The sequence below is a fragment of the Echinops telfairi genome, unplaced genomic scaffold (genome assembly GCF_000313985.2).
Source record: "Echinops telfairi isolate 266 unplaced genomic scaffold, ASM31398v2 ScPeMD7_8;HRSCAF=38, whole genome shotgun sequence".
NCBI classification, from domain to species: Eukaryota; Metazoa; Chordata; class Mammalia; order Afrosoricida; family Tenrecidae; genus Echinops; species Echinops telfairi.
In genome coordinates, this window is record NW_022103905.1 from 14276575 (window position 1) to 14291613 (window position 15039).

Sequence of the window (15039 nt, forward strand, 5' to 3'; positions counted from 1 at the left end):
TATATATATATATATTAAGAGTATTATATAACCCTACATAGGGTTTCTGAGACTAAAAATCTTTACAGAAATAGACAGACTCATCTTTCTCCTGCAAAGAGGCATGGTGGATTTGAATCGCTGATCTTGTGGTTAGTTGGCAGTTGAACAATTACATGACAGTATCACTCTCCATTCAAATCCTCCTGCCTGAAGAGCTAAATACCCACCTGTCTGCTAGTATCCTGTACCTCAGATGGGTAATTTATTCCTTATAATGGCATCTCAGGATGTACTCAGCATCTTACCAGCCATCTCCCAACTCTCCATCCCAACTCCTTTCCCTTCTTCTTTGCTTACGTTCTTCACCTCCCACCCCTCTAATGGTCTTTAAACGCTTCTAGCCCACCTGCCTGCCTCTCCTTCACTGCTACTCCGGACACTTTTCCTGCTTTCTCCGACTACCACCACATTCCAGTGACTGCCACCATAGGAAGAGCTGTAGCCTAGGCCTGGGAATCACACAGAATGTCCTGGCCAAGTAGGATGATGGCTTCAGCAAATTAGATCTGAAAGCATCTGCACCCTTCCTGCTTGGGGCAAGCACAGTAAGACAGGCAATCACAGATGGGCACTGGGACCTCTCCCCCCCTGCCTCCGTAGGACCACTTAGGCAGACATGGGAGGGACCCAGAAAGCTAGTTTTGAAAAAAACAACATTATCGGATACTTACCAGAATATTTCTGCCAGATCCTGCTTTCCCACAGGGGTTTTGGAACTCTATTACAACTATTACAACTCTGTTAAACCTATTATAACCTCATAGATGTGTATTTGGTCAGGCACTGTTGAACAGCCATTAAGCAAAGACACAGATTTATAAACGAGGCCTTTTATGTCTTTTACTGCAAGTTAGATGGCTCCTTTAACCAAAGTTATTTTGGTGGCTGGAAATAACTACCTATACACCTCATTTACCCACATGATTTAGTTTCCAAACACCACAAAGTTAGGTCAAATCAGCAGTATGTTCAAGAGGCTATGCCTGTCTTTGCTCCCCGAGTTTCTTACCACCTGTTGGCACACCTGAATTTCTCAGGGTAAGTGTGGCATAGCAGGTCTCTATTCCTCCCCATGTCATCTCCACTACCATGGAGCCCAAAGGGATTGGGGGTAGGCTGGTAATGGTGGTGATTGGGTGTTGCCTGCTTCCTATTGCTCACCTGGGTGGTGGAACCTCTCGTCATCTGCCCACCACCACCCATCATTGATGGGCTCCTTGGTTGTCCTTTGTCTGCCACTGCTCCACAGACCTGAATTACCCACTTCTTTCTCCCTCCTTCCTGCCCCCATCAACCTCCTGACACTTTCAGGCCTTACCCCGCTGCTACCTGCTTGCCTTCAACTTCACACCATACTGTCATTGCCCTGAATCCTTTATGGCTGGACCAAGATTTCACTGACATGGGAGAAGGCATTCCCTGGCTGGTAGGCTGCCATCCCTTTTGTGACCCAGTCACAGGCCAAGGTCTCTGATTTATCATTTGGGGTGACATGTGGAGAGTGCCCCAGGCCCAGCTGAGGCCCCACTTTAGGTCCAGATCATCACAGACAATGCTTGAGGTAGCTGCAATTGGTAGTGTCCCTATGTACAATAGAATGAAACACTGCTCATAACCGACCCCATCCTCATAACTATCATGTTTGAACCTACTGTTGTAGTTTTTGTGTCAATAAATCTCAGTGAGGGTTTTCTTCTTTTTTACTGACCAAGCATGACGTCCTTTATGAAGAACTGGTCTCTTCTGATAATATGTCCAAAGTATATGAGACAGAATCTTACCATCCTCTTTTTCCCCCCATCATTTTATTAGGGACTCATACAACTCTTATCACAATCCATATATACATCAATTGTATAAAGCACATCTGTACATTTATTGCCCTCATCATTCTCAAAACATTTGCTCTCCACTTACGCTCCTGACATCAGCTCCTCATTTTTACCCCCACCCACCCGGCTCCCCCATCCCTCATGAGCCCTTGATAATTTACAAATCTTTATTTTGTCATATCTTACACTGTCCGACGGCTCCCTTCACCCACCTTTCTGTTGTCTGTCCCCCAGGGAGGAGGTTATATGTAGATCCTTGCGATCGGTTCCCCCTTTCCACCCCACCCTCCCGGCTTACCATCCTCTTCTAAAGAGCACTGTAGCCACCTTTCTTCCAAGACCGATGTTTGCTCTGGCAGCATATGGTTCTTTCAATATTTTTCTCCGACACTGTGATTTAAATGCAGCACTTCCTCTCCAGTCTTCTTTAATCACTGTCCAATTTTCACGTGTAACACATATGAGACGGATGAAAATACTATGACTTGGGTCACTCAGAGGTACCTCAGTCTTCAAAGTGACATCTTTCCTCATTAAAGAGGGGTGGGGGTGGGTTTGGGGGCAGATTTGTCCAATGCAATAAATAATTTGATTCCCAACAGCTGTTTCCCTGAGTATTGATTATGTATCCAATCGAAATGAAATTCCCGACCAAGTCGAACTTTACTGTGTGTATCATGTCTACTGGGACAGTGGTAAAATATCGTTTTGTTTACAATGAGTTATAATCCACATTGATTTGATCTTCATCAGCAAGTGCAACAAGGTAGGTTCTGTCAACTGCAGGTTGTTAATGTGCCTTCCTGCAATCCTAATGCTGTATTTTTGCTCATACAATTCAGGTTCCAGTATAGAGATTCTATCAGTACATCGAAATACAAACACGACACGCTCCTTCCTAATTTTAAACCATGCAATATACCCTTGTTCTGTTCAAGTAACTGTCTCTTAGTTTATGTGTATGTTCTGCATGAGCATAATTCAGTGTTCTGGAATTCCGATTCTTCTCCCTATTATCCAGTTTGTCATGATTCACCTAGTCAAATTTCTTAGCAGTCAATAAACACAAGTAAACATGTTTCTGATATTCCCTACTTTTAGCCAAGATCTCTCAACAATGCTAGGCCTCATTCATTTTCTAGAATCTGGCTTGGATTTCTAGAAGCTTTTTTGATGTATTCCTGCAACCATTTTTTAATGATCTTCAGCAAAATTTTACTTGCATGTGATATTAATGGTATTGTTGACAATTTCCATATTGTTGGACCATTCTTCTTTTTTTCCCAGGGGAGAGCGCGAATGCAGTCCCCCACTACCACAAATTATGCAGTCAAGTTTCCCGCCTTTGGGGAACTCGCAGGGGTCAGCACAGCCGCAGTGCACTGGGTGCGCCTCCCCCGGGGAAAAACCACCTTTGTGATCATGGTGTCTCCCCTGCCAGGTGACCATTATTCTTTGGAATGGGCACACACATAGAGTGCATACAGTTGGTTGTCTTTCAAATTGCTTTGCAAAAACTACTGAGTGTTTTCAGTGCTGCATCAGTTGTTCAAACATTTTAATGGGTATTCCATCAATTCCTGTTTTTTCAATAATGTCTTCAGTGCGGCTTAGAATTTTTCCTTAACATTGCTTCTTGATCATATGCTACCTCTTGAAGTGGCTGAATGCCAACTAGTTCTTTCTGTACAATTACTCAGTGGATCCTTTTATCTTTTTTTATGATTATTACATCATCCAACACTTCCCCCATAGAAACCTTCAATACTGCAATTCAAGGTTTGAATTTTTTCTTCAGTTCTTTCTGCCTGGGGCATGCTAAGCATATTTCTCCTTTTTGATTTTCTAACTCCAGGTGTTTGAACATTTCATTACAATGCTTTGTCTACTAAGACTGCCCACAACTTGTCTGGTCATAAATGTTGAATATGTTCCGCCTTTTCTTTAGATGGTCTCTAAATTCTGGTGACATATGCACAAGGTAGAACCCTCTTAATGCTACCTAACACCATAATGTGGAAAACATTGCAGAGAATACAATAGTGTGTAGAGTACAGTCTCAGAAATGATTGTATTAACACTACTGGATAGATTTAGGACAAATTATCAAGGGAAAAAAATGTCAAACTCCAAGAAATAGAAGAAAGAACTAAGGGGCAAAGGTTATTTACAGAGGTCTAAATACAAGCATGTATCTATGTAAATATATTTATATAGGAGGGGAAATAGATCTACGTGCATATATTTATAGGTTTAGTATTAAGGGAGCAGATGGACATTGGACCTCCACTCAAGTACTTACTCAATGCAAGAACACTTTGTTCTATTAAATTGGCTTTCCATGATGCACACTTTCCCGACACGATCACTGAAGACAAATGTGTACATAAGCAAATGTGGTGAAGAAAGCTGATGGTGTCCGGCTATCAAAAGATATAGCATCTGGGGTCTTACAGGCTTGCAGGTAAACAAGTGGCCATCTAGCTCAGAAGCAACAAAGCCCACATGGAAGAAGCACACCAGCCTGTGTGACCACAAGGTGTAGAAGGGACCAGGTATCAGGCATCAAAGAACACAATATCATATCATTGTGAATGAGGGCGAGTGCAGAGTGGAGACCCACAGCCCTCCTGTAAGCATCTGGACACCCCCTTACAGAAGGGTCTCGGGGAGGAGATGAGCCAGTCAGGGTGCAGGGTATCAACTATGAAACATACAACTTTCCTCTAGTTCTTAAATGCTTCCTCCCCCTATTATCATGATCCTAATTCTACCTTACAAATCTGGCTAGACCAGAGGATGTACACTGGTACAGATAGGAACTGGAAACACAGGGAATCCAGGACAGATGATCTCTTCAGGACCAGTGGTGAGAGTGACGATACCTGAAGAGGGTGGAGGGAATGTAGGGTAGAAAGGGGGAACCGATTACAAGGATTACATCCCTGGGGGATGGACAACACAAAAGTGGGTAAAGGGAGACGTCGAACAGTGTAAGATATGACAAAATAATAATTTATAAATTATCAAGGGTTCATGAGGGAGGGGGGAACAGGAAGGGGGGGGGAATGAGGAACTGATATCAAGGGCTCAAGTAGAAAGCAAATGTTTTGAGAATGATGATGGCAATAAATGTACAAATGTGCTTGACACAATGGATGTAAGTATGGATTGTGATAAGAATTGTACAAACCCCCAATAAAATGATTTAAAAAAAAAGTCAAACCCAAGTATTCTGTATGTAATACTATATTGATTATAAAGAGGAATATAATCATCAGCATAATTACTTCAAATTCCACAAACAAAACTGGCATTTCTTTCCCAGCCATGGTATTATAAAAAATTTCCCTTATATGCTATTTCCTTTTTAAGTTTTGTTTAACTCTGTTGCTCTCTATTGAACTGCAATTCGATTACTTAAAATTAGAGCTCCAGAATCCCCCAAAGACAATGTGGTGCTTTTAGTTTATTTGTTTAGGATAAACCTTTTCTTAGCATTAAAACAAAACACCCCTAAGCTTTATGGAAACCTAAGAGAAAGGTTTTCATGAAAAATGCAAAGAAATATTATAGAAGCATATAATAATGCATCCCCTCAGGGAGGATATGTTTATGAACCTCAGAATCACTTTATGGACCAGGGTCACACTCCAGTGAATGCAGGGTGTGCTGATGAATCCTCAGAACTATCACAGGGTCTGTAGACTAACACATGAACTTTAAAGACTTGGATTCTATGTACTCTGTTTTATTCTTTCTAAAAAGAAAGCAACTTACTGCTCTTTGATTTCACTACCATCCCTTGATCTTTTCAGACTTTTTCCCTCTAGACTTTCTCTGGCTCCATACATGTCTTAACACCAGAATTTCAATTACGTTAAAAGTTTCTTTGTAGATACCAATTATCTCCCTTAACAGGGGACACCGGTGGCTCAGTGACGGACTTCCTGCCTTCCACCAGGGAGAACCAAGTTCAACCGGAGGCCACAACCCAACTGTCAGTATAGGTTTGCAGGTCGCTATGATGTCTAGCAAATTTAAGCAATGCTTCCAGAGTAAGATGCACTAGGAAGAAAGGCTTAATGACTGAATCCTGAAACACAGCCAACACAAACCCAGTGGCTCAAACTAATGGGATGTGTAAATGACCAAGGGCATAGCCCAGGAACATGCACCATGCTATTCTATTGTGTGGGGTTGCCATGAGTTGAGATAGACTCAGTGGAGGCTGGTAATAACTTTTTCCTTGTATGTAGTTCCTTTGCATTACTTTTTGCATTGGTTAGCAACAGAATTTATTTGACACTTTCTTTACTAATTTTATGAATACTTCTAAAGATCTAAACAGATAATACATTTTTGTTTTTCTTTATGCGCTGACTTCTTGTCTTCCACTTTCCCTTCAACCCCAGATACATGCTTACCATCCTTAAGCCTCCACAGGAAGGCTTTTACTTGGCTATCCTGCCCTGTATTACAAGTCACCAGAGAGTCATCGCTGACTGATGGCAACCACATTTGTTAGAGTAGAATTATGCTCCAATGGTGGCACAAATGGTTACACACTCAACTACTAGCCACGAGGTTGGCAGTATGAACCCACCTAGAGGAACTTCGGACAACAGGCCTCTTGCTTTCCTTCCAAAAGGTCACAGCCTTGAAAGCCCTCTGGAACAGTCTATTCTGCTCGCACGAGGTTGCCATGGGTTAGAACCAGCCCGATGTCAGTTAACAACAACTCTCACTACCCTCAAGCTGATTCATAGTGATCCTGTAGGAAGGAGTAAACGACCTCTTTGGGTTTCTGAGACTAAATCTTTTCAGGAGTAGATAACCGCATCTTTCTCCCGAGGAGCAATTGGTGGGTTCGAACTACTGGCCTTGTGGTTAGCAGCTCAACACGTAGTCTACTCCACCACTGGGGTGTTTCAACAAAAACAGTAACGTTTTATTACAGACAACATAACAGAAGCGTAAAGCTAGAAGGAATCATGGAAAGTTCTAGTGCACCTCCCACATATCAGTCTGATATTCAACAGTGATAAAACAAACCTGTGAAGCCAGATACAGTAACCCAGTTTTTTAATCCACCAGCATGACTGTGTATACACATAGTACTTACTTGTACTCGTCATAGACTTCCTGTTTGGGCAGGGACGTCTCCGGATGTTCCTCTAAGGTATTCCGAATCCAGGAAAAGGCATGCATTTGTTGTGCCCGACTGGATGACATGGCATTCTGATCACTAATCATAAAATGAAAGCACGTTTTAGCTGAACTAGATAGTTCATTGAAAAATTCTCCAATAAAGCAAAAGAAAAGCTCCCGAAATATGTGCAAACAAGTTATAAATGATCAAGTCAAACTTGGGGCATTTAGTTAGTCTAGCTAGCTACATAAAAATTGTTCTCTTCTGGTTGCGAGGCATGTTCTACAGCTTGCTTGCAACTCTTTCCTGCCCTGGTTCCATTCCTCTGTTCCATGGTTAGCCAAAATATCCTTCAAATGGGTATTTTCTCACATCCGTGCCTGTTATTTTGCCTGAACTTACTAAGTTATTAAACTTTTAAAATGATGGAAAAGATGATTATTTTCTATTTAATCAGCACACTCAGAGAATATACAGAGAGAGTAATTCCTAGTAGGGCACCAGATGCTCCTGAAGGGAATTCATGGAAGACAGATCTTTTTGTTTTAAAATACTTTTACTGGGGGCGCTTACATCTCTTATCACAATCCATACATACATCAATTGTGTCAAGCACATTTGTACATTCATTGCCTTCATCATTCTCAAAGCATTTACTCTCCACTTAAGCCCCCAGCATTAGGTCCTCATTTTCCCCCTCCCTCATGAGCCCTTGATAATTTATAAATTATTATTTTGTCATATCTTGCCCCATCCGACGTCTCCCTTCACCCATGTAAAACAGATCTTGATGAGAAAAATTTCCCCCTTCTCTCCTTCTGTCCACTGGGAACCTTGTCCTAGGTCAATACTTCAGCCCAGTAACTGATTCATATAGCAATAAAAGTAGCTTTGCTGATGTGTCTACAAAGTCAATAAGCAAACCTTCCATTGAGAAATTAACACTTAAAGGAGTCCCATGAAAAGATACCTAGAGAGCATGAGGGAAGCTGCACTATCATTTCTGACATTCATCTCAGTTAACTGTGAAAATAATTTATCTAGTTCCAAAAAACTACCAAGGCAGTTTCCAGGACATGCAATTATTTGAATAGTTATAAAACTTGGTCTTTTTATACACAAACTTTAAATTAATAGAATGTTAGGGATAATATATAAATTATGAGTAATATTTAAAAGGGTAAGGAAACTCCGTATCTTCTGGAAGAGAGATTCAAATGCATTTAATAATGAAAACATTCTAACTCCAGCCATTAAAATACCTTGTTTATATGAATCAATGTTCTTTATAAAGAAAATCTCACCACCACCTTCCTCTCCCAATTTTAAAATGGTCACACTATATTCTTCAGAATTCTCATCTACTTATTTTGTTGGTTTCTGTTCAATTTTCAAAATATCACAAATTGTGTACATATATCCATGTCTATAAAATATAACCCAAACTTCATTTCACAGCATTTACTCAGGTACAAAAATGTAAACTACAAGTAAATATGAAAATAAAGGCTATAAACATCTCCTGTTTGCCATTTTGTCTTCCGATGTTTCCGAAGATAATGTGAGGCAGCGGCAACCACATCACACACCCAAATGTCCTTATGGGCACCCTGTAAACGCTGCCATTATGGTAAAGACACAAATAAATTACCTTTTCTCTCCATTGCTGAGACCAGAAGGCAGTTGAAGGTAGAGGTAGAGTTTCTCTATGTCTGTAAACTTCTCAACTTCTTGCTATTACAAAGAATTAAAAAAGAAAGATCATTTTTTTAAGAGCCTGTCTTAGCCCCAATAAAATTCATGAATAACTCTCTAAAAATACTGTTTAAATTTGAACTAGATTAAATGACTCACTCTGCCAAAAAGCCCAAAATCTGTTTGTTTTTCCCCTCACCACTAAAAGAATAGTTAAATTGAATTGTTAGTAAGGAGAAATGGTGCTGTGTTGTTAATTCTTATGTTTTTAGTATAATCATAGATTAACACAGACGAAGGCTTCTCATTTTCATCACATTTGATGAAGGAGGGTTATATAGCATTTCAAGAATAACACTGGGACCGGGAGCCAATAGATATATTTATTATTTATTTTTAAACTAATCACTAACTGGCTCTGAAACTTCAGTGGTCTGGCAAATTTTCCCTACAACCTTAAAATGAAGAAGAGGATTTCTAGGATCCGTTACTAGTTCTTAAATATTACAACATATGACTTATGACTATTGTCACCTGTGAATGGAGCTGAAATGACAAATACTGAAGTATACAACCAACCACCTTTTCTTTGGAATTATTCTTTGACTTGCAGAAATGGCTAGAACCAACTTTTAAAATTCTGTATTCTATGGTTTCTGTAATTATGTAATTTTGTTTTTAAATGCATTCTTTAAAGTAATTTGTGTTTCTCTTTTTAGCTTTCTTTTCCAGCTGAGTTTGCTATAGAACATTTCAAATATGCTACAAATCCTATTACAATAAAAATATTCAAAGTAAAATTTTGGTGGCCTAATTTGAGTAATTACAACTTATCTGTCTGTTTATCATACGGTAGTAGTGTGTAGCTGTGAAACTATTGAGGTTTCACTGGTATTTCACATACAAACAGGGTTGCCCAAAGTGAACAAGTTTCAACGGAGCTCCCAGACTAAGAAGAAAGAATAGACTGTCCACGTCAGAGGAATTAGCCACGTTGAAACACTGTTAATTACTGGAAACCTAATGAACAGAAGTAGAACAACACTGCCAGAGATGGTGTCAGAGATGTGCCCCTCAGGACGGCAGGTGACTGAAGAAGAGCTGCCTTCTCAATGTGCTGACCACAATGACGTGGATGTGTAAGCTTGTGGGAGTAACGCCTTCAGAACCTTCATTCGCTGATGGGGCACAACTCAAGATGAAAAGAAACAGCTGCAAACACCAATGAAGAGGACCCAAAGCCTCAAAATTATCAATCGGTACCATCATGATAAATGGAGAGATTTAAATGGTCAGGGATTTCATCTTGCTTGGATTCACAAGCAACATCTCACGAAAGCAGCGATCAGAGATTAAGCGACATACTGCATTGGGTAAATCTGCTGCACAAGATCTCCTCTTTAAAGTGCTGAAAAGGGTGTTGCTCTGATCATTAAGGTGTGCAGGACATAAGGCATGGTATTTTCAAAGGAAATATGCACATGGAAGTTGGACACTGTATAAGGAAGACTGAAGAAAAACTGATGCACTTGAATTATAATTTTGGTGAAGAATATTGAAAGTACCACAGAACGCCAAATGTATCAACTTAATCTGTCTTGGGAAAAGTACAACTAGAATACTCATTAGAGACAAGGATGGTGAGACTTCATCTTACGTATTTTGGACATGTTGTCAGGAGAGAACAGTCCCTGGAAAAGGACATCAAGCTTTGGCAAATGGAGGCTTGGTGAAAGAGAGGAAGTCCCTCAATGAGATGGATTGGCACAGTGGCTTCAGCAATGGTCTCAAACATAAAACCCTGTGGCGGGGCAGGACTGGGCAGTATCTCATTCCGTTACACACAGGGTCACTATGCGTTGGAACCAACTCACTGGCACCTAACTACAATCTGAATAAAGCTCCATTGCAAATAAAAATATAAACAGATATTGACATCCTGCTGGCAGAATTTATTAGTATATAATAAAACAGCTTAAACAAATCCAGTAAAAAAAAGCTTAAAATATTAGTCTATTCTTACTTGTATGAAAATTCATCCATAAAATATTTAATCTATTATAATCCAAATCTACATTTAAAAATATCACGTTCTATATTTTCCCATTAGTTCTGTCTCAAATATTAGCTAGGAGATTTACCCAGCTATTCCCTGTGTTGCTCAAAGAACAAGGCGGACATTTATGTCTTAATTGTAACTTTTCATATCTTTCCTATGGTTCCTGAGCATTCAGTTTGAGTATGCCTTCCTTGTACATTCAATACAATTCTTTTATTGAACTCTCAAAATCTCCCATATTCTCAAAGTCTCTTTATTTTCACTGCCACCACATTAGTCTAGGCATTTTGTCATCTTTCTTTCAACCATGAAGGAGAATTACTCATTGTGATGGTTAAACTTTGTGTCAATGTGGCTGGGCCAAGGTTCTCAGTTTTTTGGCAGTTATCCCTTAGGGAGGGGTCTAACACAATGCAATCAACTTTATGAAGGGATCGAATATGATGTTATCAACTCTATGAGCAGCCAGCAGCTGTGGTAGGTGGAGCCCCCTTGATTAGGCCTTGATGAAAGTGGGAGACCACTGGCGCTGTGGCTTGCTTCTGCTGGATCTGAAACCTGACCTGATTTGTTGACCTCCTTCCTTCTGCTATATTGCCTATAATGCCAAGAGCCATCAATGGGTTGCCAAGCATGCATTCATTAGACTTTGCGTCTACCGGCCCATGGTCTTCCTACTTCCTGGTTCACTAGCTCCTACAGCTACAAGAGTCAGGAGAAGTCTTATAGCTGGTATAGATAGGAACTGGAAACACAGGAAATCAGGACCAGTGGTGTGAGTGGTGATACTGGGAGCATAGAGGGAGAGTGGGTTGGAAAAGGGGAACCGATTACAAGGATCTACATGTGATCTCTTCCCTGGGGGACGGACAACAGAAAAGTGGGTGAAGGGAGATGTCAGACAGGGCAAGATATGACAAAATAATAATTTATAAATTATCAAGGGCTCATGAGGAAAGGGGAAGTGGGGAGGGAGGGGGGAAAAAGAGGACCTGATGTCAGGGGCTTAAGTGGAGAGCAAATGTTTTGAGAATATTGAGGGCAATGAATGTACAAATATGCTTTATACAATTGATGTATGTATGGATTGTGATAAGAGTTGTATGAGCCCCTAATAAAACGATTAAAAAATAAATAAAATAAACTTAAAAAAAGAAAAAAGAGTCAGAAGTCTTCTGACTCCTGGACTTGGATTGGACTTAGTCCATTCCACAACTGTATGAGCCCTTTCTTGATACAAATATCTTTCTATATACCTATACATATCAGTATCACTGGTTTTGCTTCAATTTTCAATTGTTTTTTTTCATATTACTGGGTAACAATAAATTCACCCATGACTTCTTGACCATAAATTATACCTTTATTATACAAATGTAATTAAAAAAACATTTTCAGACTACTTGTTCAGAAAGAAAGTGAATGAGGCTGAAATTTACTTCAAAAAATTTCAGAAGACATGTGCAAATTAAAATGTAGGGAGTATGAAAAAAAGGCTCCTCCATATCATCAAAAAAGCTTTCATTCATGTATTTTATCATAGTATTTAACATTCTGAAATTTCAAATTAACTAAAAAGCATAAGATATTTATGTTTATCAAATGCATCTGGGGTATAAATATGCTGAGCAGTACTAGGTCAAAATAAAAGTTCAACTCTAATGCAAATTATCATCTACATCTTGGTAGTTGGATAGTTTTACGTCCTCTTCAATTTTCATAAAAGTGTAAAGGGGGGGGGGAGTCCAACCTCCCAATCAGGTCACACCTTGTGCTTCCTGGGGAGTGTGGCCTTCTGATAATTGGGAAAAGTGGGAACTCCCTCTTTCTCTCTGCAACTTCACCTTACTGCTTGCTAAAACTCTTGACACCTACCCTGAGAACTGTTGGCACCTTGCCATGTCTTTAACTTTGAATCCACCCAATTCTGCACCCACCAGCCTATGATCCTCCTGATTCCCAGTTCACCATTCTGTGGCACCAGCATGCAGCCTAGTGCATAACCCACTTATGCCAACAAGGCTCCTATGAGAAGATATTACTATCATATGAATGACTGCCTGTTGAAATATACAATTGCTTGTAATTTGGTTGCTGGCAAAAAAGAGCACATACAGGGGGATAAAAAAACAACAACAACAAACAAAAACACCCCTGCCCCCCCCCCCAAAAAAAGCTATATATTTAATTTTTAGAAATCAACTTTATCACCCTCAACGTACTCTCCATTACACTTAATACATCTGTCAAATCTGCGAATCATTCTTGGAAATATTTTTCAAACTCATCTGTTTGGAGGGCTGACAGCACCTCCCTCAGTTTTTTCTTCACTTCTTCTACGTCATCAAATTGCTGTCCTTTTTTTTTCATGTCCCTGTTCATTTGCAGAAAAAAAAAGTCCCAGGAGCGAAGTCAGGTAAGGTGCATGGGGCAACAGAGGCATGCTGTTTTTGCCAAAACCTGGCGCACTGAGATGGCTGCATGAGCGGGTGCATTGCCATGGTGGCAAAACCAGCCCCCATCTGCCACGAATCAGGCCTTTTTGGTCACACACTGTTATACAATCTTTTCAGAACCTCTAAATAGAAAGCTTGATTAACAATCTATTGGAATGAACTCCAAATGCACTATCCCCCTCCCATCAAAAAAACAAATTAACATAATCTCGATCTTTGATTTCAGTTGACGAGCTCTTCTCAGGTGAGGTGACGATGGCTTCTTCCACTGGCTTGTTTGATGTCTGCTTTCAGAGCTGTAAAAATAGCACCATGTCTCATCACCAATAATGACCCTGGAAAAAAATCGTGGGTCACTTCAGAGCTAATCTTTCAAAGCATCGCATGTTTCCACTTGACACTCTCTTTCCTGGTCAATCAGAAACCGAGACATACATTTCACAGTGACCCTCCTCATTTCCAATTCTTCTGTTATAATTCGCTGAACCAAGCTCCAATCTAATCCAGATAACTTCCCCATCTCTTCAATGGTCTGTTATCAGTCTTTGAACACAAGTGCATAAATTTTGTTGACATTTTCGTCCACTTGGAAGTTGACAGATGTCCAGAATGAGGTTTGTTATCAATCGACGTTTCACCTTTTTTGAAATGAGAAAACCACTCTCATATACTTGAGTTTTTCCCATAGCGCTGTCCTTGTAAGTTGTGTTCAACATCACAACAGTTCTGTGACCTTTTCCCGAGCATGAAACAAAATTTCATAGCCACACACTGTTCTCTTAAATCAGCCATCACAAAAAATGAAGTTCGAGCAAAACTCCTTTTATGAAAAAATTCACTGTGACCAAAAAGAACCTTCCCAGGCGATGTTACTGGGTGCACTAACTCAGAATGAACTGCTGGATGCTCACCTAGTAGGAAAAATGCATACTATATGTGGTAGTCACCTAATCTGGTGTCAATTTAAGGATTAAGATTGTAGGGGTGGAGTCTAGGCTGTCAATCTGGAGTTAGCCAATGAGACTTCTGTGGGCATGGCCTTCTCCTGAGAATTCTGGGAAATCTGGTACTTCCTACTTGGAGACGGAAGACACTTATCTCTCTCTGCTACTCCCTGAGAGACATTGCAGAAGACAAGCCATATGGACGCAACCAGACCTCAGAAGTTGGAGAAGCCAGAGACTCCTGCCAGTGCTGAGATGTTTCCAATGACACTGGATCCAAAGACTTTCCACCCACTGGACTGTGATCTTCTGCATTTGGCGTCATTGCATGTGTTTCGTGAGTCTGAAGAGGACTTTATAGACTGATATCAGAAATATGGGCTAATATCGGACTTATGGACTCGATCTGGACTGGGATGTTTTCTCAATGTTCAATTGCTCTTATATATAAATCTCTTTCTTATACACATATGTGTATCCATGGATTTGCTTCTCTAGTCTACCCAGACTGACACATTATGGTACCAGGAGTGGGGTGACCCAGACCTTCATTCCTGAGGGGTCTGGGTCATTAGACGTCCGGTCAGGATTGGGTTGTTGTGCATTACCATTTACTTTAATCACAGGGCATGGTAGCACTAAGAGTTGGCCTATGGGATCTCCTCGATTCTAGACATATTCTTCTCTACCTCCATTATGTAGCACCAGTCCAATTTCTCCTTGGTAATTGGGATCAATCACATCACTCAGTAAAGTGACAGACACCCTTCCTGATCTGTTGATCCAAGGGCTTGAGAAGCCCAAAGTGGCCAGGGGGCATTCTCAGCTGCCAGTTTAGTGGAATCCATGCTGTGTTTCC

At 40.4% G+C, this 15039-nt stretch overlaps 1 protein-coding gene and 1 non-coding gene across 2 annotated transcripts in view; both read right to left on the bottom strand.

Annotated features, from left to right (window-relative positions):
- The window catches only part of RFX7 (regulatory factor X7), a 96580-nt gene that overhangs the window by 21267 nt on the left and 60274 nt on the right, over positions 1–15039 (bottom strand). Inside the window, exons 3-4 of the mRNA XM_004709443.3 lie at positions 8678–8760; positions 7000–7122 (exon numbers count right to left, since the gene is read on the bottom strand). Of these exons, the coding sequence (XP_004709500.1) occupies positions 7000–7122; positions 8678–8760 (206 nt within the window). The remainder of the gene's footprint in view (positions 1–6999; positions 7123–8677; positions 8761–15039) is intronic.
- Positions 3159–3323, bottom strand: LOC115868210. The gene has a single exon (XR_004045476.1). It is a non-coding gene; the product is annotated as a U1 spliceosomal RNA (small nuclear RNA).